At 40.2% G+C, this 24,841-nt stretch overlaps 1 protein-coding gene across 1 annotated transcript in view; it reads left to right on the top strand.

Moving 5' to 3' along the window:
* The window catches only part of LOC119008774 (2-lysophosphatidate phosphatase PLPPR4), a 79,553-nt gene that overhangs the window by 9,781 nt on the left and 44,931 nt on the right, over window positions 1-24,841 (top strand). The window contains exon 2 of the mRNA XM_037079429.1: window positions 22,612-22,797. Within this exon, the coding sequence (XP_036935324.1) occupies window positions 22,612-22,797 (186 nt within the window). The remainder of the gene's footprint in view (window positions 1-22,611; window positions 22,798-24,841) is intronic.

Raw genomic sequence — 24,841 nt, 5'->3', positions numbered from 1 at the left:
ATAGAAATAAAGCATATGACCCTAACAGACCACCAGGGATATGCATGTCAATTAATGATCTCAAATTTGTCTAAAAAAGCCACTAGGTGGCGTTTTGATCTGACTTTGTTGCAAAATCAAGATTTCTGTGAACAATTTGAACTGGAACCTGCAGAATTTTTGGAGATGAATCATCACTCTGTGGATGATGCTAGATATCTTTGGGACTCTATAAAAGGCTTCATAAGGAATTATGCCACTTCATAGTCTTCTAGACTCAATAAAGCTCAGCTTAAGAGAATTGGGGAATTAGAGGCCTCAATGACTGACTTAGAATGATCTCAACAAATGCATTTTTCTGAGCAAACAGCCAAGTCATTATCTAAAATAAAAGTAGAACTTAACTTAATACTAACGCAGAGAGCTGAGTTTGTTATACATACAAATAGATCCCCTGGAATTGATGGCATACATCCTGAGGTCTTTTTAAAATGTTGGAGCATTTTAAGACCACCATTACTGGAGATGTTTAACACAGCTATTCAAAAAGGATGTTTTGGAAGAGATGTAAGCACGGCTTTAATAATACTTCTTTCAAAAAAAGATAAGGACCCAACTAATTGCATTAACTATTGCCCCCCTATCATTATTGAATGCAGATATCAAATTATTTTCAAAGACACTTGCTAGTAGGTTGGAGCTGTATCTGCCAAAATTTATTCATCCAGATCAAAGTGGATTTGTAAAACAGCACCTCTCAGCAGACAATATGCATCGTCTATTGCATGTTCTTGATACTTCTGATAATCTATCATCAAAAGCCATATTGTCAATTGATGCAGAAAAGGCCTTTGATCGCCTCGAGTGGTCTTTTCTATGGTCTTTATTGAATTCCATGGGGTTGGGGTCAGATTTTATTAACATGGTCAAAACTATTTATGCAAATCCCTCAGCTGGTGTAGTTACAGGTATTATACATTCTCCTCCCTTTAAATTAAGTAGCAGCAGTCGGCAGGGAGATCTGATTTCATCAATGTTGTTTATATTGTTATTGGAGCCGTTGGCACAGTCTGTTAGGTTATCTCCAAACATTACATCCACTCTGCATCATATATCCTTATTTGCTGATGATGTCCTTTTATTTTTTTCTGATATTAAGTACTCTCTTTCAAACACCCTTAATATATTCGAATAGTTTAGTTATGTCTCCAGCTACAAGATAAACTGGTCTAAGTCCTCCCTCTTACCATTGAGCTCTGTGAGCAAGGAGGAATGTACAGATTTCAATATCCCAGTAGTATCTCAATTTAAATGCTTAGGAGTAAACGTATTTACATCATTACAAAAAGCAATTACTAAGTATTATAATAACACCCTTAGTATGGTCAAACAAGACCTGGAAAGATGGTAGAAGCTACCTATTTTTCAATCTGGTAGAATTTCAATAATTAAAATGAATGTGCTTCCTAGAGTTGCTAGAGTGCTACCTATGGCACCTCCTCCAGGATATTGGCAAAAATACATGGTATTATTAAAAGGTTTTTATGGAGAGGCAGACGACCAAAAATAAAATTAACTAATTTACAAAGAAAGAAGGAGTCGGAAGGTTTTCATCAGTCCCTAATTTTAAACTTTACTTTCACGCCCTTTGTTCAGTTGGTTTAGTGAGAAAACTTCACCTCCATGGCTTAAAATTGAGAAGAATCGGGTGGCACCTGCTTCTTTAAATTACTGTTTGTTTACAGGTATCTCTGTCGATAAATGCAAACTGGAGTATGGTTCAGTAATAGCCAGCGCAATTCAAAATTTCAGGAAAATAGAAAGAATATACAATTGGACATCTAAATGGCATGCAAGTGCTCCAGTATTTCATAACAGCCTTCTTAAGTCTGGTGGGGAGCACTTTATCTCACCTCAGTGGTCTAAAGCAGGAATCCATAGTTTAGGAGACATTATGCATGACGACGGGTTGAGAAGTTTTCAGGATTTCTGCAATTTCTGCACGTTTCTGCAATTTATAATAATTTGTTGGAGACCCCCTTAACGATATCAAATGTGTGGAATAAGGACTGCCCTGAATCATCTATATACTGGCATAGAGTTTGGAGGAATTATGCCTATTCCTCACAAAACCTAAATAATAAGTTAACCAATCTCAACTTCTTATATCGCACTTATTTAACACCAAAACAGAGTTTCATGGTTAAATTTCCAAATTGTAATCTATGTGACTTGAATCAAATAGGGACTTTCTTGCATATCATGTGGGAGTGTCCATCAGTTCAATGTCTTTGGCAACAAATAGTAAAACATCTCTACAATGCACTCGGCTTAGAGATTGACCTCCAAAATGTATGCTCTTAAATGATGATTCTGGGCAAAACCTTAATCATATGCAAAGGCTGCTGTGGCTTCCTGCATGGACAGTGGCTAAAAAGATGTTAGCGGTTAGGTGGCAACCATTGCATTCACTTTCTATGCTTAAAAGGACTTTCTCTCTAAAAGAGTTGTTATGCCTGGAGCTCTCTGTTGCCAAGATGAATGGAGCAGGTTTGAGGGTGCTCAATGCAAGGAAGGAGGCACTGGAGGTAGCTCGAGCTAGGATTTAACCATTTATTATTATTCAACATTCTTATGTATTTACCTGAAACATCCAGCAAGGTTTGAAAATTAGAGAAAGATCTGTGTGAGGGGGTTGGGAAGGGTCAAGGGACTATAAAATGTGCCAGTGTTGTGTGTTATTTATGTATGTATGTATGTATGTATGTATGTATGTATGTATGTATGTATGTATGTATGTATGTATTTATGTATGTATGTATTTATTCATTTATTTATTTATTGATTGATTTTTGTTTTAATTATGATTTGTCTCTGCCAATTGTACATAGTAATGATATCAATTTGTCTAATGGTTGGAGTGTGTTCATGTGCTTATATGTATATTTATTGTTATTTATTTATATGTGTATGTATGTATATTTTTTTGTTTTGTTTTTTTTTCTTTGTTTCTGTGATTTATTTCTTGGTATATGTATGTGTGTCTATATTCCTTGTCTGCAGTGTTGATTTGCGCCTGTATTAAGTAAAAAAAAAAAAAAAGACGACTCCACTACACACTAGACACACTACATAATACACTAACTATACACTCCAAACACGCTAAATGTCACAAATCTTTCAACTCTCTATATCGCTGTCTCTATCGCTGTCTCTACTCCGACTGTCGTTGCCTGTCATTCATCCGCCTCCATCCCTCCCACAACTTCCCATTCCTCAACAACCAAACTTGCTGCTTGGACACTTTCGTGACAAAAGCCTGTTTTTACCATTTCTTCCTGCACCAGACACAAAGCAAACGTGACGGCAATGTTCGCGAAAAAGTGTGGCAGACATTATTTACCCTTAGTCCGGTTTTGGACCTGCTGGTGCGTCTGTCAACTTGGGAGGTGGGCCGTGGGGTTGGGCTAGCAAGTAGCTACACACGACCATCCACATATTCCGATTCCACTTTGTTGTCTGCAAGTCTCCGGATCTCCTCAGACCCGAATAGACTCGGTCCAGACTCATTTAGTCTCATTAATTCACAACAGTTTAGATGCACAAAACATAATGGGACCTAACCGCTGGCAAAATCCCGGTCCAGCTTGTGCCGCTGCAGGTATAAATCTGCTTGTGTTCTGGATGTGTTTCAGTTTCTCAAAGATGTTTCAGCTCACCCAGGAATGTGAGAACTGTGTTACACACAAGTGATTAGTTCTTGAAAATATGCTGTTGGATTCAGGCCCCTAAAATTATAAATCAGTTGAAAACAGCTCCACATCAAGTTCAACATTTAAAGTACTGTTCACATGTTAGAGAAAACAATAATAATGTACCAATAATATCCTTGTATAACACATAGACTGTTCCTCCTAACACTTACCTTTACTTAATGAAATGTTGCCTCTTTTTTCTCCCATGTCAAATTTGATGTCCTAATCTAACTGGCCTAGTTGCAGTGTTGTAGTGTTTCTTCTCCATTATCGCCTAGTAATCACCTACTGCTGTTGGCCCAGCACCCACCAAAAATAACTGCAAGCCAAAGCCCACTGGAGTCCGCTTTCCATTTTTACACATCTATTATTCAAACTACTCTGTCTCTTTCCTGTGCTCTCATCTCTGTAATCACTGAGGGCCAGCCAGGAACACTTGGGAACCAGGAGTAACTGACATGCTGGGTAGCCTTTTTAGACTTGGTTATGTTTGTGACTGTTATTTTGCTTGTGTTTACATAGATAGAGACTTCTTTTGTCATTATACAAAATACAACCAAATTTCAGGTGGACTCAAGTACTGGACCCAAAATCCATAAACAAAAGTAGATAAAATTTATAATATACCCTAAAATGCAATAAATAATGCTTTCATTCATCATCCATATTCCTCACTCATACTCTCATTCATGCCAGCTTATCTACCATGCATACCTTGCCAGCATATGCAAAGCATATGTTCCATGAAGGTAAACTGTATTGTGTAATAAATAAATAAATAAATTATTGCATATAAATGTTGGGGGGTGGGGAGGGGGGTAATTCTGAGTTCAATATGGTGATGGCTTTGGGGTAGAAAATGTTGAATCTTGTGTTGTGTGTTTTGATGGACCTGTAGGTTTTACCTGAGGGCAACAGATCAAACGGATGATGGGCAGAGTGGAATGAGTCCTTAAGGATGTTGTGAATTTTCTGCAGGCAACCGGAGGTGAAGATGTTGTCCAGGAAAGATAGCTGTTGGTTTATGATGGGCAGTTTTTATGACAGAGCAGTTTTTATGCAGAGCAGCCACTATACCACTCCAGGATGCCATATGTGAGGGCAATCTTAATTGAACAGCAGTAGAAGGACTCCAAAAGCTGTTGTGACAGTTTTCCTTCTTTAGCAGTATTAGAGTGTACAGTCACTGTTGTGCCTTCTTGTCAAGTGCTGTGGTGTTCACTGTCCTTGTGAGGTCGTCTGAGATGTGTGTGCCCAGAAATTTGAAGCTGGCCACCCTCTCCACCCTCTCCCCGTTGATGGGGCGAGTGGACATACTGCTTCTTCCTGAAGTCAATAATGAGTTCTTTTGTTTTTATGGTGTTGAGTGTGAGATTGTTCTCTGTTCACCACTCTGTCAGCCTCTGTACCTCCTCTTTGTAGGCAGACCATTAGTGTTTGTGTCGGTAGCAAATGTGTCGTTCGTTCGAACAAATCTTTTAAGTGAATGGAATCACTTCATGAACTGATTCGTTCCTTTCTCAGTTCAGTTGAGCTCAGCTGCGATCATGCCAGCCGGGAGTGGAACTACCGCCACTCACTCAGAGAACTGTGAGGACGTGATTCACATTCGCGCTGTGATTCGTTCATGATTCGCGAACCTACTGCACACACAGTACGTTTACATGCACAGTTTAGTGAGATTACAGCCATAGTTCAACTGTGCCACTCAATCAGACAACAGCAATTATCTGAGTATACATGCTGGTGAGAAAATCGGATTTTGGGCCGGAGCATGTCATACCCTGGTACGCTAGGTGGCGCTGTACCCATTTCAACTAGTGGTAACAGAAACACCTCTGGCTGACCTCTGTATGTCACCAGCTGCCTCGGCATTCAAGAAAGATGGCGTACGAAGAGCGAGACAAAGCTGCATCTTTGTACACTTCGTATATGGTGTACATGATAATTACACAAACTAGATGCACGATGGTGCTCTTTCTTGCTGTGATTTCAGAGGAAAGATGCCGCCGTCCGTCTACATACGGCTCACGGCCCCGGGGAAAAAATCTTGCGCCTGTGCAGAACACAAAATCCAGTCCAATCCGCTGGAATGTATACATGCAGGAGTAATGTCACTATCAATTGAATAATCTGGGTGCTTTAATTCGATATGAGAAATCTGATAAGGTCTGATTTTAGACAGACTAAGGTGTATACATGCTTCTTAAAGATCCGATCATAGTCGGCCCAACCCAGTAATTCGGTTTTCTTGAGTGTCATGTAAACGCACTGACAGAGAACTGTCGCTGAGGACGTGATTCTCGTTCACGTACTGTGCTGACAGTGGTGCTGTGTCACTCACTCACTCACTCAGGGCAGAGGAGTTGATTCACTTTGTTGAATGTTAAGTGATTTTACTGTGCACAGAGGACACTTTCACCGTGTAATAATTTTAGTGCATGTATACCACTCAAAGCAGCGTTGTGTCTCCCGTGAATGATTGTGTACAATAGTCCGTGAACGCGCTGACCCTCAGTAAGTGAACGTGAACCTCAGGACTGAATCATGAACTGAATGACAGATCGTTTGGCTGCTTATCAGTTCAGGGAGTTGGAGAGCACTGAACGATTCGGTGAACAAATCTTTTGAACAAATCATTTTAATGAATGGATTCTAGAGATTCAGTACAGTAAAAAGAACTGCTGTTATGTCATCTGCAAATTTGTGTATGGTGTTGGTGTTGTGTGATGGAAGGCAGTCATGTGTATACAGAGAGTAGAGGAACGAGGAGAGAATTAATGTTCATCCTTGTTCTTTCCATCTCAAAGTGGCAGAAGAACAGGTTGAGCTGCTCCGCCTCCATGGCACTGCTTCTGGTCAGGCTGCAGGTGTTGCTTTGCCTGGTGATGTGACGTATCCCCGGCCAGGCCCGGCCAGGCTCCAAGTTGGCAAAGTGGTCCTTGGTTCTCTGTTTGTAGGCTTCCTTAGCATCCCTGATGCCTTTCTTCAGGTTTGCCCTGGCATCACTGTAGTTTCACACATCACCAGACTGGAAAGCGGTGTTGCTGGCCTTCAGGAGGAGTTGTACATCCTTGGTCATCCACGGCTTGTTATTGGGAAACATGCAGATCCGTTTTGTGGTGATGACATTGTCCATGCAGCATTTTACGTAGAAAGGTTCAAAATGTTGTCATCCTCAAATATGGTCAAGTCTGTGCAGCTGAAACAGTTATGCAGCAAGGGTTTGTTGATGTACTTTTTGGTCTGAAAAGCAAAGAGAGTGTTTTTGAATGTTGCGATCTAGCCAATTCCCAGCTGACTGGCAAGAGCTACATAGCAGTCTCTGTCTGTGTAGTCAGTCAGTGCAGGTGCTTTTGTTTTGGAGGAGTGACTCTGGAGGGAGTGGCTGGGATTTTTTTTCAGTTGGATAAGCTTGCTTTTGCCTGGTCCACAGTCTTAAGAAGTCCAGCTTTAAATTGCCAACTTAACTCCAACACCAACAAATGAAAGGAATCATAAGCATGTGTGGAGCGTATACAATATGATTAGCTGCTGCTGGCCCAAGCAAATCACGCTGCACTCTCAAAATAACAGGATGTGACATAAAATATCCTAGAGAAATATACTTTGAAGAGCAGCGAGTACAGTATTCCTCTTAGAACAGCTTCCTCTGCAAAGCATGAGCAGTGGGGGAACAGATGCCACTGACCTATATTTTTCTCCATTCCACAAGCTCATATGCTGGACGAGAAGTGAGGGAGGGGAAATGAGCCAAGAAAACAAACCTGAAGTGAGGGGGAGGGGAAGTATGAACCAGTTTCATATGGAACACACAAGCAGGATGCTTCCTGCATGTATTCTTGCTTCATGCATTTATTCATCCAGTTAAGATCCAATACATAAGTCACAACACTATGAGCATCTTTAAAGCAAAAAACAAAACTACAGTGATTTATTTCATATTTTTTTCTCTCAAATAATCTTCAGATCCCTCTTTACCCCTCTTGTTGTCCTGTTGCAGAAAGTGATCACAGATTGTCTTCTTTGATAAGGATATTTGTGCGCGCTACAGGTTACAGTTCAAGGTATGAGCTAATTTACTTGTAGTCCTTTGCTCTGTCAGTTGGAATGCAGTCCACCTGTAGAAGCTTGATCCTGGATGTTGTGGTGAAGACAGGTCTCTGTAAGGATGGCAAAACAGTCTGTGATCTGAGTAGTTCACCAAAAATCTGTTTGCCAACAGCCATGAAACACAAAATAAAACTTGACAAAGAAGAAGACTGATTACGTGCTTTTTTGAGTTCATTGATGTATGATGTATGTGGTGAGTGAAGGTTAGCCCTTGTTGTCTGATCCCACAGAAGAGCTACTGTAGCACAAATTGCTGTTTTCATGCCTGTTCTGATAGAAAGGTGACAGAACACACTGTGCATCACAGCCTGCTGCATATAGGACTGCTTAGCTGCAGACCGTCAGAGTGCCCATGCTGTGATGTCGTCAATGGGCATGTGAACTTCAGATCTAGACCATAGAGCTATGGACAAAGGTGTGTTTTTTGACATCCTGTGGATGCGTGTGTGTGCGTTGCTTACCAGGGTAAGAGATGACATCAGAATGCACTATGGGAAGACGGCCAGTTGGTGGACACAGTGTGATGTTGGGAAACCTTGGGTCCTGCCGTTCATGTGGATGTCACTTTGACACGTACCACATACCTAAACATCGTTACAGACCATTATATATGATATATATATACAAATGTGCACTCACATTGAATTAATAGCTCATGCCTACACTTGGAAATTAGACTGTGATTAACTTGTGTTTAGGGATGAGTTAAAAGTCAGACATGCTTTCTTTGGCAACTATTCTATGACTGCATTATCTCAGCTGCTGTCAGTGCAAACAGTTTTGCTGGATGATCACTTCCAGCTGGATCTGCATCTGCTCTGCCTGGTTTGTGGTTTGTGCTAGTTCAGCTCACAATCTTAATCAGTCACTGGACATATCAGTCACAATGTGATGCACCCGCTGACATCTTGATTATTCATTTGTGTGCAAAGCTTCTGTTGTACACACTCAAAGTTCAACCTGTGCCTGTGATTTTCTGTTTACACTGTGTGCTGTGTGCAGGAACCATTTCAGCTGACAGAATGTGTTCATATTATTTATTCATTATTTGCCTCTGTATTCAGTGATACTCTGATTGCGAAATTGTCATTTAGTAATCCAGAATGTGATTATGGTGTCTTTTGATCACTGGAAACTATTTTCAAGCTTCAGGGAAAATTGCAATGATGTAACATAACAAACCCAATGCTTGGGAATGATCAGCCTCACGTTTGTACAACAGACCATGGAAGGGAAAATGTTTGTGACAAATGAAGAAAGTTTTTTGAAAGAGATTTAAACTCTGTGGTGAATCAGCAAACAGTCAAAATACAAAAGGTGATGGTGATTCAGTTGAGTTCAATCATTTATCTGTCTTCACTCCAGTACAAAACTCCAGTGATGTTGGAATTAAGGCTGTCAAGTGATAAAAAAGGTATCCAATTAATTACAAGCTTTGTAATTCAACGTAAGCATTTAAAAATATTTCAATGCAAATTTATTTTTTTGAATGAGTGAATTAATTAATATATTTAGCAATCAAATCATAACACCTATGCACCCAAGGTATCTTTGATAAATAGCAGCTATGATGCTCTGATGAGGGCTTGAAAATTCTTTCTGTTTTCTTTCATACTTTATCGACAGTGATATGTTGTGGTTTCTTTTTTGTGACAAATGTACTTATTTTGGACAAAAGCGTCTGCTAATTGCTCTGAATGTAAATGTAAACTAAAATATAGTTTAAGCTAGTAGTACAAAAAATTCTTGCGGTATAAGTTGCACAAAGCCGTGCTCCTGTCAACAGGTCCATCTGGGTTTGTTTAGGCCCTCTGCAGTGTGTTTTGGTATTGTTTATAATTTTTGACCAAAAAAAAAAAAAAAATCAGCTGTTGCTGCAAAATGGAACAGACTACAGGAGAATCAGGGACTTTTGTGTCATTCTTGTAATATCCTGAGATTGCTGTGACAAACAAATTTCCCCGTCTGTGGGACATTAAATGATTTCTGATTCCGATTCTGATTCTGATCATGGCTTTTGGTGTTATAATAAAAACTGATTTATGGTTGTACATAGGCTCTACGTAGAGTTGGAGAGGTAACCTATGCAAGTAACCATGTTTTAGTAAGAGTTTATACATGTGCACTGGTGTGTCTGCATTGCTGGCGTGAGCTGACTGCCTGCTGACTTTCCTGTTTATACACACCGACTCACAGCTTTGTCTCTGGACTAGAGCATGCGGACAGGCAGAATGTCTGCAGGGAGGGCCATGGCTCCAACCAAACCCAGCTTGAATGAAGAAACGCAAGCCGGCCTGCTGTACTCTCTCTCTCATCCAGAGACTCTCCAGGAGTGACAAGTGGCAAAGCAATGGAAGAGAGGCTGCAAAATGCAATGCTCCCAAGAAAAACAATCACATTTGTGTTACTGCAATGTGCAGTTACATTTCTGGGGAGGTTCCTTGGGTACGCTGTCAAATTACATTTAAAGTGAGCTCAACCTTAAACAACTCCAGCTGTAAAATAACACATATTAATCCAGCAGTGATATCCAAAAGATTCACATATTATATATATGACTGTGAGGGCTGGGGTTTGGACCAATAACTGCAGGGGACCATAAGCAAGAACAAGTTTGAAGTTTTGATTCTTAAGCAATAAAAACAAAAAAAAAACACAACATCCTACTCAAAAAACCTAAGGGTAGAGGCAGGAGGCAGGCTGGCCACAGCATTGAGGGAACAGGTGAAAACAGGCAAGGCTATGAAGACGGGACGTGAACAAAATCATCTGGCAGCATGGTGAAGCCATGAATGGGTTTAAGTAACACAAGATTGCTTGTGATGCTAGACGGGTGTGTCTCATCTGAGTCTGGGAGACCAGCCATGCCTCCTGCCACAACCTGAAACAGAAGAAAACAAAGGGCAGGGGGAAAGCAGAGAAGCAACAAAAACCTAGACCGTCACGTATAACATCCAACATTTATTTATTTGATGTTATTTCTTTCAACTACATGATTGATTGACTCCCTCAAGTTGTGGTAACATTAGCCATGTTGACTTTCCCGCGGAGTCAGAATAATTGGAAAAATTAGCTCCCGACTGTTGAGCAAGATGTCATTAGAAACGGTTATCAACACGTTGTTGAAATGATCCAACAATAAAATACAAAATATATCTTTCGAGCGTAACGTTTCAACAGAGAGCTTTTAAAGCAGATGAAATCAAAAATGTTGGAAGAACAAATTTCCAGGTTGGGAGATGAAACCATCCGCAGCCCTTCTAGAACCCACATGGGTACACTTCCCTTTTTCAATATCTGCTCAGTTGTCAAACCTCGTTTGAAAGGGAAGTCATTCTTGCAGGCAGACCCAAAGCTTTCCTTTATGCTTCAAGGACCGAGAAGCGATCTCTGAGGAGCAATGAGCGAGGACACATGAGAGCAGCCGCCATGGAGGTCTTTTTACCGGCAGTAGGGTGACTGATTTGATACATTACAACTAGGGCTGTCATTATAACATGTTCATTTTGACTAATTCATTATAGAAAAAATAATGTAGATTAATCACACTCTATGATGCCCCCGACCAGCAGCTTTGGTTACATGATGGAGGAGAGGACAAAAGCCCCAGTCCAGCCAGAGTTTCTAACTGTTAACACACTTTCTCAAACCAAACATGGGATGCGGTTAAAATATCCTGTTAGTCCTCTTAGTGACTAGTTTAATTACAGTGCATCACACAGTGTTAGACCCACGTTATGTTTGTGAAGTGGCTGTCTTGTGAGAACCACATATCTGTAAAATTCAGAAAAACAGGCTTTTGAACAATTTATAGAGCTGACGAAGGAGAATACTCTTAAGGAACACCTGTGTGTTCAGTTTATAAGAAACATTTAAAGTGAATACATCTGGAGATTCATGTTTTCGTTGGACACAAAGGGGAGGAAAAACAATACTTGAGTACAGTGAGTACATTTATCATATATGCCTAATAGTTTAATTAATTGCACATTATCATGTCCACTGCCACTGGTCTTTATCTGTTGCCTTTACATCCAGAGGTGTCTTGAGGTTGAACTCATTGACAAATTAAACACAATTAAAAATAGAAATGAGAAATGAGAAATGAAGGAGGACAATGGAACATGGGTTTGAATTCTCCACTTCAACAGTATAACAGTGGTAGTTGGGGTTTGAGATTAGACACTGGCTCCCTGTTATTAATGAAGGTATGGATGGAGATCCTAACATTGCTCAGATTTTATACATTGAACATCAGTTATGACAACAGCCAGAATAATACATTCTTATTATTCCAATCCATATCCTTTCTTGTACTTGTTCCAAATGTCCTAATCTTCCTGAGGCTGGCCTTTGGGGCTTTTGTTCAGGCCTGTTGGTTAAGAGCTGTCTTACCTCTCACATTGTGAATATGGCCAAGAATATTTTATGTGATGCTGTAAGAAGCAACTCCTTCATTCTTTTGTTTAACAACTCTTGCCCTCTTTTCACCTGTTTGTTGCCCTAATGCAACAATGCCCTAATTCCCCTGAGGTTACCCCTTATATTATATTGAATAAGCTGATTGGTTCATAGGTAGATGAATCCTCTCTCTTTTAAAGAAGCCTGAATTTAACTGAATGAACAATAGAAAGGCTGGACAAGGAGTCAAGAGAACTACTGTGTGTGTGTGTGCGTGTGTGTGTGTGTGTGTGTGTGTGTGTGTGTGTGTGTGTGTGTGTGTGTGTGTGTGTGTGTGTGTGTGTGTGCGTTTGTGTGTCTGTGTGTGTGAGCTTCCAGTAGGACTGGGATGACTTGAAGAGATTCCCCTGTGTTGGGCTCTGTCTACCAGTGAATCAGGGTATTAAGCTGCATGATAAAGCCCATGATTCTGCAGGCCACATTCAACTCTCACTGAGCATCTCACTACAGTTCTCTGTGGACACTCTTTCGCCTTCAATTACACGTCCATTTTCTGCCTATACAATTTGTGGGAGGTTTGGATAGGGTGCTCCTCGTTGATCTGCCATCCCCCCTCTTCAACCTCTAGTTGCAGAGAGAGTGCTGAGGCTGAGGGGTAGTAAAGATGAATATGTTTCTGTAGTCAGCCTGTTTGGAGGACTAAAACTGCCAAAATCAAATATAAAGAAATGAACGACTGAATATATACAATAATATAGTTAAATGCACCAAATATGATACTAAAAATAAATGTCATTTAGTTATAGTGACCTATTTTCATTTCTCTGCTTTATTTAGCTGTTGTATTTATTTAACTTTGTAATATTTCCCCTACTTCTGTACTTTCTGTACTTTTTTTTTATTAATTTCCTGAGTGCGCCAATTTGGTGCCCTGAGCAAGATTTTAGCTGGCGCTCCCTTGCATCGCAGTCAATTTCGCAATCAATTTTCATACACTTACACAGAAAAAGCATGTATGTATTCAAGATTTTATTTAAGTAAACAATATCATACCAAATAAAAACTGAAGAAAGAAAAAAGTGATAAATTAAAACTACAATATAGATAAGGCATTAAGTTACATAAAATGAATTGAAAATACAATATAAATTAAAGTTGCACGCAGCGATGAACGGGCCCTTGCAGGCCACACGTCAGGCATGCTGCCGTCGATGCATGCTGCCGCCGGGCTTGTCAACGCAACGCCTTCCGTTGAGGAGGTTTTTCCTATGATTTGGTGGACTGCTCCTCCTGTCGGTATTAAACAATATCTGCTGAAATCAGAAGAACTCCGAGCAATCTACATAAAGAACAAGTAATGAGAGCAGTACACTGTTTGAGCTTATAGACTGTTAAACAGAGGTTTGTATCCATTAGCAAGGCTTCATGGTCAAGAATTTACAGACAACTCACAACATATTTCCATGTAAAATAACACAAACTGCAATAGTGATCAAATTATCCATAACTACAAGCAGAAACCACATACATTTCCACAAGAACTCACACATCATTAGGGAAACACACAGAGTTCATGCAGCTTCACAAGGTCTCCTCACTAACTGATCTGCCGCTTTTTAGTGTGACTGAGGATGTCCTGACTTGCTCACTGCTAGTTGTCTTTGCACCAGTAGAGGGTGCTGTTGGACCTTGACCTATAGAGCTTTCTTACAGGTTCTGTAGCTGCACACATGCTGGAGCAGTAGCACAGACAAAGTAGAAAATGTCGCCTTAAAAATGAATGGAAAAATGCCTTCCAAACTCCTGCCATTTTTGAAAAAGAAAATGTAATGGTTATCACTAAAATTGATATATTGAGTAACAGGAGACATTGCTTAGCTCTGTGATGTCATTTTTCATTTCTGTAGAGCTGCTCTCCACTCTATCAATGATGTCACGCACTCTAGCTCACACAATACACACCCATTATAAAATCAGAAGATAGCCTAAAAATTCTTAACTCTAAAACTGTGATGATTTCAAAACGGTAAAAGATTTTAAAAAGCTGAATACATGTCCAACAGTACAATGTCTTCTGACTCTTTAAAAGTTGGAATGGTGTCTCTAGCTCAAAGTCAAGAGGAACAAGGAGAGGTTGAAAGTCAATGAGTTTTGAAGAGGATTTGAAGATTTCCCCATTTAATTCCATTAACACTACTTAGACTGCTACCAGAGCACCACCTATTGGCCGATTTTCACCAAATTTTTCACAAACCCTCATCAGTCTATGGCACACAATTGACAAACGTGGTGTGGTAATCAGAATGTCTTTGGTTAAAATACATAAATGTGTGTGGCCTGCACCACACAATTCAGCTCAACTCAGGGAACGCGTAGATGTAATGTTCAACAATGTGCAACATATTATGTGGGAGTTATGGGCCAAAAACGCTTTTGCATTGAAAATAGCGCCACCTGCTGGTCATTTTTGGTGTGTGAGTTACAGGGGCCATTCTATAACACCTCTATGAATTTCATTTCCATAAGTGTTATGGTGTGGGCACAGTGCCAAATATCAAACTAGAACTGCAAGCAGTTATGATTGGGGGTCAAACTTGATGTTAATTGCATTTAGTTTGACTGAGATATCAAACACTTTCCATTTTTGCAGCCAGCTGTAGAACTTTGTTCATTAATAATCTGTGCATTTTTTGACTGAGCAAAATTCTTTTGATAACTTTAGATCAGGTCCAGCTGAAGAGTGTACGTGCCAAGCTTCACAGAGATCAGACAAAATCCCAAGGAGGAGTTCAAAAAAGTTTTGTGATTTAACGAAAAAACATTCTAGGCGGGAGTGGGCGAGGCCAACCACAAAGTGATCCGGCTCCATTCAGGGAATCTGGGGATACAAGGTTTTTGAATGTGCGACATATGGTGTGGGAGTTATAGGCAAAAACGCGTTGGCCTAGGTGATTGGCCTTGGTTTTTGTGTCTGAGATATTCACAGGGGTCTGGACCAACCTTCCAAATTGCACCGCCCTCCCTTGCCAACTTAGCCTACAGCACCACTTTTAGCCGGAGAAAAATAAAAATAAAAATCTTTATAATTACAATAGGGTTTCTAGCACCCCTGGTCCGAGGAAATGCATATGCTTGCATATGCGTTCCCTCAGCCCCTCAAGCAGCGATGAACGGGCCCTCGCATGCCACGCATGTCTGAATTATAATAAAGAATCATTTGAAAAACAATAGTATCCTTGCAGGTTCCCTGCTCGGGCCCTAATAATCATTACGATTACAATAGGGACCTCGCAGGTTCCCTGCTCAGGCCCTAAAAATAAAGAATCTTTTGAAATACAATAAGGTCCTTGCAGGTTTGCAGGCTCATTTTTTTTTCACACCATCGCAAAATGTTGAAAACCTACTTTTTCAAAGTCCTTCCCGGCGATTTCACAGATTTGTACAAAACTTGGCACACAGCATCTGTGGACCCTCCTGACAAAAAGTTATTAAAAGATTTTCGAATGGCCAAACAATACTCAAGTTATTAAATAACAACTTCCTGCAGATTTCCTTCCAAACAGGAAGGGTTGCATATCTCCACAATGGTGTGTCTAAATGACATGAAACTTAAGACAATACTTTGACATGAGTTCCTGAGGATGTGTGCAAAAGTTTAGGCGATGACCACAAGGTGGCACTCTTTAAATTCAAATAGTTTATATCGCCACAACGGTTGGGCGGATTGACACGAAACTTGGTATAATCATTGCCACTGCCCTCTTGAGGATATCTGACAAAGGACTTATCAATCGGCCACTAGGTGGTGGTCTGGTGCCAGTTTAATTTTATATTCCTCCTAGGCAATTTGATCAATTTGCACTAAACTTTTACGGTTTTCAAAGTATCACAGTTTTAGTTTTAAGGATTTTTAGGCCGTCTTCTGATTTTGTAATGGGTGTGTATTGCGTGAGGTAGAGGGCGTGACATCATCGCTAGAGTGGAGAGCAGCTGAAAGAACTGGAGAAAAAATTTGCTTCAGCTTGATTTGGATGCCACATCTTTTACTTCACGTAGACACTATATTCATAGAAATGTAGGACATCTTGTTGGCTTTCAGCTGATGGTCCTATTTCAGATGTAGGACTTAGACTTTTGGCTGTAGAAGTCCCAGAGCGACAAGCACTCCAGCAGCTCGCTCATAAGCCGTAATGTCAATTTTGAGCCTAGGTTTCTGGAGAGCAGACAGTACTTGTTTTGTCTCTTGCTCTGCCGCCGTCATTTTTTACTCTCCAGATAAAAAATGACATCACAGATTTCAGCAATGTCTCTTGTTACTCAAAATATTAATATTTTGGCGATAACCATTACATTTTTCTTTTCAAAACTGTTCACCTTTTTAAGCTCTTTCAGCCCTCTTACTTTTAAGCTTTCATCATGCTGCACACCCCATTAGTTAATCAGTTCTTCTCTGATCTGGCTGGATTCTCTGGATTTTTTTCAAGATCTCCCACACAGACTCCCGAGAGCAAGCACAGTAAGATGGAACTTCCATATCTGTGCCGTGAACACTGTGTTTGAGCACGAATGTGACATCATCCAGTGTTTTGAAACCATCACGGGAGTTTGAGCCTACCACTGTGCGGAAAGCTTGAGGGTTTGTGCAGCTACTGGGCTATGATACTTTCAGCTTCTTCCTGAAAATATTTCATTGCATTATGCCTCCTGTGGACATTTTCTTCAGCCAGCTCGAGAAGCGGACCATCAACTCAGTCTGTGTCCAGGGAATCATGCAGCAGTGCACACACTTTTTCTGACTTCAGCATACATTACTTAATACCGGTGGGAGCAGGCCACCAAATTATAAAGGAACAGCCTCTTCATCGCAAGGCGTTGCGTGTAGAAGCCGACGGCAGCATGCCCCAAGGTGCGTGGACTGTGAGGGCCCGTTCAACGGTGCTTGCAGCTTTAATTTTTTGCTATTTTTCTTCTACCAAAATCATCGCATTTTTCACTGCCTGAAAATACCCCAAAACTCACCAAACTTGGAATATAAGTCACACCTGGCAAAAGATTTTATAATCTATTGAATTTCCACCACAATCGTGCTACAATCAAGGGATGTACATTTTGGCTTATAACCCCCATATACTTTGTCACACATTCAAAAACCTTATATCCACGTGTTCAGTGAATTGTGCTGAATCTCGTGGTATAGGCCATGCCCATTTCCGCCACATTTTTATTTTTGCAAATTTGTGAAATGTCGAAAAACCTTCTTTTTCAAACTCCTCCCAGACATTTTCACCGATTTCCAAGAAACTTGGCACACAGCATCAGGATGCTCCTGACAAAAAGTTATTAAAATAATTTTGATAGGCCAAACAATACATTATACAATAAGTTATTAGATAACAACTTCCTGCAGATTTTGTTCCAAACAGGAAGTGTTGCATATTGCCACATTGGTGGGGTCTAATGACAGGAAACTCAGGTTACTACTTCCGCATAGGGCCCTGAGGCCCTGTGCAAAATGTAAGGCGATGACCACAAGGTGGCGCTCTTTGAACTTAAGTAATGAATTGTTTCTCCACAATGGTTCATCTGATTAACCCGAAACTTGGTACAATTATTGTCAGTGCCCTCCTAAGGACAGCTGAAAAAGGGTTTACCGATCCACCACTAGGTGGCACTCTGGTGGCTGTCTAATTAGTGTGAATGCTGAAGGCATTCACACTATTGTTCTTCTGGAATTTATTAAAGTTTTTATTCTTCTTCCGTACGTTTTTCGGCACGCTTCTTCTCCTACAGTTCTTGAGCTATTGAAACCATTCAAGTATCAAAATGTGCAGCTTTTTAAGGACATGTGAGCTTCTATTTTTCTTTCTTCTACCTTTCATAATTTTGGAAATATTAAGCTTTTTATGCAAATGTTGCCCATTCATCCTTATGGGGATTTTTTCAAATTTCATTCAGCTATAACTTCAGCATACGTTCAGCTATTGAAACCATTCAGCTATTAAAACGTTCAGCTTTTTATGCTCTTTCAGCCTTCTGCTTTTCAGCTTTTCAGCTTTTCAACTTTTTCAGAAATTCAGCTTTTTATGAAAAAAAATTAACATTGCCGCAAATGGGAAAAGCTTCAAATCCTCTTCAAAAATCCTCGACTTTCAACCTCTTCTTCTCCCTCATGCTTTGAGCTAGAGACACCATTCCAACTTTAAAAGAGTCACAAAACCTTGAACTACTGGGCTTGTATTCAGTTTTTAAAGATATTGTACGATTTGGGACTAATCACAGTTTTAGTTTGAAGAACTTTTAGCCCGTCTTCTGACTTTATAATGGGTGTGTATTGCGTGAGCTAGAGTGCGTGACATCATCAACTGCTGCACCCCACAGTGTAGAGCAGCTCCAAAAGTGAGAAAAAAAATTCTCTTCAGCTTGATTTAGATCCCAAACCTTTTACTCAACATAGACAATGTATACATAGAAATGGAGGAAAACTTGTTGGCTTTCAGATGATGGTCTCATTTTAGATGTACGAGTTACAGTTTTGGATGTGGAAGCGACAAGAAGTGAAGTAGCTGCCCCATAAGCCCCAATGTTAATTTTGAGCCTAAAGTTCAAGAGGATAGCAGATGGTAGCTGATTTGTCTCTCGTGTTTGTGCCCTCATTTCTCACTTTCCAGAAATAAAAACCAGATGACCGAGATCAGCAATATCTCCTCTCACTCACCATATAGATGTTTTGACCCTAACTATTAACGTTTTTTCTAAAATCGCAGGGGTTTGTGAGGCATTTTCCCATTCATTCTTATGGGGACAGCGTGTGTATCTGTAGAATGCGTGTGTATTGCGTCAGCTAGAGTGAGTGACACAATGACTTGATTGGAGAGCAGCTGGAGCACTGGAGAAAGAATTCTCTTCAGCTGGATTTGAATCCAGCATCCTTTACTTTACATAGATGATGCAGCCATTTTAAGCTCTTTCTGCTTTTAACTTTCAACCGATTCAGTGTTTTTTCACCTTTTTAAGTTCTTTCTGCTTTTAACTGTCCACCGTTCCAGTGTTTTTTCACATTTTTAACCTCTTTCTGCCCTCTTGCTCTAGACCTTTTTAGCCTTTTCAGATATTCATCTTTCTGCCTTTTCAACTCCTTCAAACATTCTGCTTCATGTTCAGATATGAAAATGTTCAACTTTTTAAACTCTTTCAGCCCTCCTCAGCTCATCTGCCTTTTCATCTTTTAAAAATATTCATCTTTGTACCTTTGCCGCTTTTTTATACATTTAGCTTCATGTTCCGCTACAGAAACTGTTCAGCTATTTTTTCACCTTTTTGAGCTCTTTCTGCCCTCTTATTCTACAACTTTTCGGCCTTTTCCGTCTTTTTTCTCCTTTTCAAGCTCTTTCGGCCCTCTTGCTCTACACCTTTTTAGCCTTTTCAGATGTTAATCTTTCTGCCTTTTCAACTCCTTTAAACATTCTGCTTCATGTTCAGCTTTGAAAATGTTCAACTTTTAAAACTCTTTCAGCCCTCTTCAGCTTTTCTGTCTTGCCATCTTTTGAAAATATTCATCTCTCTGCCTTTTGAGTTTCTTTATACATTCAGCTTCATGTTCAGCTACAGAAACTGTTCAGCTATCAGCGTGTTCAGCTTTTTATGCTCTTTCTGCCCTTAGCTTTTCAGCTTTTTCAGCTTGTTAGCAGAACATTCAGCAGATTTCCCTTCGGCCTTCAGCATTCACACTGTATTTTCGCAGGAAATGCAATTTGTCTAGTTTAATATTTGTTACTGTGCCCACACCGTAACACTTATGGAAATTAAATTCATAGAGGTGCTATAATGGCCTCTGTAACTCACACACCAAAAATAACCAGCAGATGGTGCTATTTTCAATGCAAAAGCATTTTTTGGGCCCATAAGTCCCACATAATATGTTGCACATTGTTAAACCTTATGTCTACATGTTCCCTGAATTCACTTGAATTGTGTGGTGTAGGCCCCGCCCACTTTTGCAGTAACTTTCCATTTTGAACATCGCGACAAATGATAAACCTACTTTTTCGAACTCCTCCTAGGCAATTTGACTGATTTGCACCAAAATTTGCATGAAGCATCTGTGGACACTCCTGCTGACAAAAAGTTATCAAAGGAATTTTGATTGACCAAAAGATGCCCAAAATATAACACAACAAATTCCTGCACATTGTGTTCAAAACAGACAATCTTTTGCATTTTCACCAAATACATTCTGATTACCACAACACTTTCATCAATTGTGTGCCATGGCCTGATGAGGGTTTGTGCAAAATTTGGTGCAATCAGCCAATAGATGGTGCTCTAGCAGCAGTTTAATTAGTGTCAATGGAATTAAATGTGGAAATCTTAAAGTCCTCTTCAAAACTCATCTATTTCATCCTCTCCTTGTCCCTCATAGTTCAAGCTAGAGACACCATTCCAACTTTTAAAGAGTCAGAAGACTTTGAACTAGTGGGAATGTATTCAGTTTTTAGAAATCTTTTTACAGTTTTCAAATCATCACAGTTTTAGTTTTAAGGATTAATTAAGAAGCATGGTTAAAACTTTTATATAGGGGCACCACTTAGCTTGGTTGGTAGCGCACGCGACTCATGTGCCGAGGCTCTGCAGCGGACCCGGGCCCGACTCCCGGCCCAGGTCCCCTTGCTGTGTGTCACTCCCCTTCTCTTACCCTGTTTCCTGTTAGACTCTTCAGTTATCCTGTTGAAAAAGCCCCAAAAAACTTTTATATTAGTTTCAGGTTCAAGAACAGTTTTCACCCAAGAACAATAATGTCACTGAATACAATCAGGGCATGAAAAGAATGTGTGCCTGACTGTACAATAATTCTCATGACTGTGGAAAAATCTCATGACTGTGAGTATGACATGGTGCATGTGAGCTGTGTGCTTGGTATTTATGGGGGTTTTTTTGTTTGTTTGTTTTTGTTTTTTATCCTTCAATAATTCCTTCAAAAATTCAACAATTTAACCCTTCCTATCAATGTTCTTATGTTTTTCTTATGTTTTTCATCTAAAATTTGCCCTAATAATGGGTGTGCTTTGCAATTTCGTTGTACAATGTACTATGACAATAAAGATCTATTCTATTGTATTCTATTCTATTGGATTGTATTCTATTCTATTCAAATGTAATGAAAAAGAAAGAAAAGGTGGAAAGTTTAACTTATGTATAACAAAGAGAAAGGGGCAGTTCAAAACAAGGACAGGCCTTTCAAACAAGGACATATTCTAATTCAAGTGGGAGCATCATGATATCAAAAAGTTTTGAAATTGGACGATTTTTGTACATTCTGGGGATGGATAAGCATAAGAATAGTGTATGGGAAATAAGGTGGAGAGGTATTCTGGCACCAGCACATATTTTACTTTAAAGATTGGGGTGAGTTCTTTGAATTCACTCTGGCAGGTATTTAGAGTTGGTGGAGAGAGGATTGTGATCTTCTGGTTGGGATTCTGCGGAGAATGACTGAGGTAGAAAAAGAAAGAAACTTCCTGTGCTGCTAAACACAGAATTAATTAACCAGTGAGAGAGCAAACAGTTTTTTGTGTATGCAGTAGGCAAATAGCTGTCTTTTTAAAGATGTGCCATCTTGGGATCTCTAGTTTTCCTCCCATATACTTGTGATATGTAGCTGTAACATGTGAAAACAGGCTGATGTCTCTGGTGAACAGTATGTCTTCTCAGCTGCACAGCTCTGCTCTCCGAGTGCTCCTGACAGGACTGGATATGCACTGGTAAAATTCCACCAAACCATAGTACACAGTGTAACACTGTGACAGGTCAGTAGTGAAAAAAGCAGAAATTTGCATAACCAACAGATCCCTGTGCAGAGTCTATCCCTGGCTATCTTCCGCAGACCACTAGAGCACTTTGATTAGCTCAGTTGAGAGATGAACCACAGCTTTATTTCTTTAACTTTATTTCATGGTTTGGATTGAACTGCTGCGTTATAATTGGTCTTATGTGATTGCTCAAGCTGGCTATAATAAATATGGACTAACGGTTTCTCATTTAGTTTATTGGAATGAGGAGAATTCATATGGTAGTTTGGTGCAGAGCTCAGTTGGAGCATCATAAACGTGTTTCCTTCCGCATGCCAGCTTTCATCACCCTCAGATCCATCCTCACCCCCTCAGGTCATGAAAACTATTTCCTTTTCTTCGTTCTCATTATCAAATCAAATTAACATGGTCATTGAACCATGGTTTATGGGGATATTTGCAGCATTCACAGCCTGTTTATCTATGTATTTATTCATTGGAAATCTATTAGAGCTGCTCCTGCCTCAGCTGATATCTGATATCTTTTTCTTCCTGTCTTCGGTTGTGTCTGTTGACAGCTGCCAATCCTGGTGTCTTCTGTGGTCAGTCTGTACTTCCTGGAGTGGACAGATGTGTTTAAGCCGGTGAAGTCTGGATTCAACTGCCATGACCGCAGCTTGAGCCTCCCCTACATCGATCCCAACCATGAGGTCATCCCCCTTCTGATGCTGCTCAGCCTGGCTTTCGCTGGACCAGCCATCACAGTAAGGATTAGAAATGAACACTGGAGACAGGAAATTATGAGACAGAAAACTTTCAAACGCTGACCTTCTGGCTATTTGCATACAGTATCTGAAACATGATGCATCATCAATAACATTTTGAATAAAACACCACAAAGTAAATGGCTGATAATCCCATATGTGTTTTAAATGTTTATGTTTTTTTTCATGCCTTGGACATGCTTTGACATCACAGTACTTTGCATTTAAACACATCAGCTTTTTGAACATAAGTGAGTAGATATTGTTTTTCCTTTTGATACTCTGAATTGATTTTTGCATTATGATGATCCTGTTTGCAAGACAGCTAAACTAGCATCTAAGCTAGCTAGCTAGTAAGCTAAAATCTGAAGGCAGAATTCAGTTTAATGGTGTGCTCAGACCAAACAGGAGGTGAATTATTTGCTTTATGTACAAAGTCAATGAAAAGACGTGAATAGGTGGAATTTGTGTAATTTAGTTGCAAATATTGAACTCATCAAAGGATTTCCTGTGATGCTGTGTCGCAGAAGCCCATCGCCATTGACATTCACACTGACATTATAACATTGACATCGCTGATGTCTGTACATTCATGAACATCGATGGAGGAGGGGATGATTATCACTTACTCTGGCCATTTGCAGACATCTATAGCAACAACATATCTTCTCGTACCAAGACAGCACAAAAAAGTGATGTGAAATATGTCTCAGCAAAACATAGCCCTGATTGGTCCAAATTCCATCCAGCAAACAATTGAATAACTTCAGTCTATTTACAAGGCAGCATTATAATCGGTGTCCTTTGATCCATTTATTGCAGTCAGATAAGGGAGAAATCTCTTTCTTTTTTTCTCTATATCAGTTCAGTCTACGTCTACTTGCTGTCACAGTTACTATTTACTGACTTTAATGCACCTATTAAAGGTCCCATATTATACTGTTTTCATCAATTTCACACAGCTGTCAGAGGTCCAACAGCTCTGTATTCAATATGCATTGCCTCAAACCCATCCGTGGTCCTAAATTTCAGCTGTCTAAAAGTCGCCCTACAAAGCTCTATTCAGAGCAGTCTGTTTCTGTGCCTGCACCTTTAAATACTAATGAGCTCCATCTGTCAACGCCTACTTCAAGAGCCCTCACTGCTACATCACCCTCATGGAGATGTTAGCAGTAGCATACGCTCATGTTTACGGTGGATGTATCGCTATGGCTCGCAGAGATTTTTCACTCAACCGAACTAGTTTTTGACCCAGAATGGGACCCAGAAGGAGAGGCTCCTGAAGAAGTACAGACTCTGTGGCTGCAGGAGGACGTTTCAGGGTGGTTAGTGTGTCTGTATAATGCCAGTTTGTTCGTGTGTTGTTACATTTACCACCATGAAGCTAATGGCTAAGAGCTAGTGAAAGCTGTGTTTGTCTCCAACTCAGTCTCCAAACTCTTGGACACTGTTCGCATCGTCTCCAGTCTGCACATGTTTCCAGACTTTTTACTGTGACAACCAATCTCCATCGTAATATCATTAACATTAAACTTGCTTCAGACGCCATTGCATAGCGGACTGAAGCAGAGCTAACTAGCTACTCAATTTCCAGCTGACTTCACCATCCGTGTAGGTAACTATAAATACTATTAAACCGTGGCGACACTTTTTCAGTGGCTCGGGTGCAGTTGCTGGGTCCGGTACGGTTGGGACTGATCCTTTTACCAGGGTCAGTGTCGAGGCAAAGCCAGCTTTGTACTGACCCTCATTATTGAAGCAGTCCGATGTGAAGCGATTAGCACACACACACAAGCTAACATGAACCGCAGCTGGCACGTTGTCTTAAAATATGAAACGCAACCACTGTCTCCTCTGTTGTTCTGTAGCTGGGACAGAATATAGGCACTCATGTTGAATTTTACAACCAACAACAGAGTTATTTGTTTGTCTAGCTTTGAGTGACGACATTGTGAAACACTGCTGTCTCACTGCTGGACACACCAAACTTCACCTCGGGGATAAACGCCCCCTCTCGGATATCTCCTATTACCATGCAGCGGAG

Source organism: Acanthopagrus latus, chromosome 19 (assembly GCF_904848185.1).
Source record: "Acanthopagrus latus isolate v.2019 chromosome 19, fAcaLat1.1, whole genome shotgun sequence".
Classification (NCBI taxonomy): Eukaryota; Metazoa; Chordata; class Actinopteri; order Spariformes; family Sparidae; genus Acanthopagrus; species Acanthopagrus latus.
The sequence above is the reverse complement of the archived record's forward strand: the minus strand, read 5'-3'. Positions and strand labels throughout refer to the sequence as shown.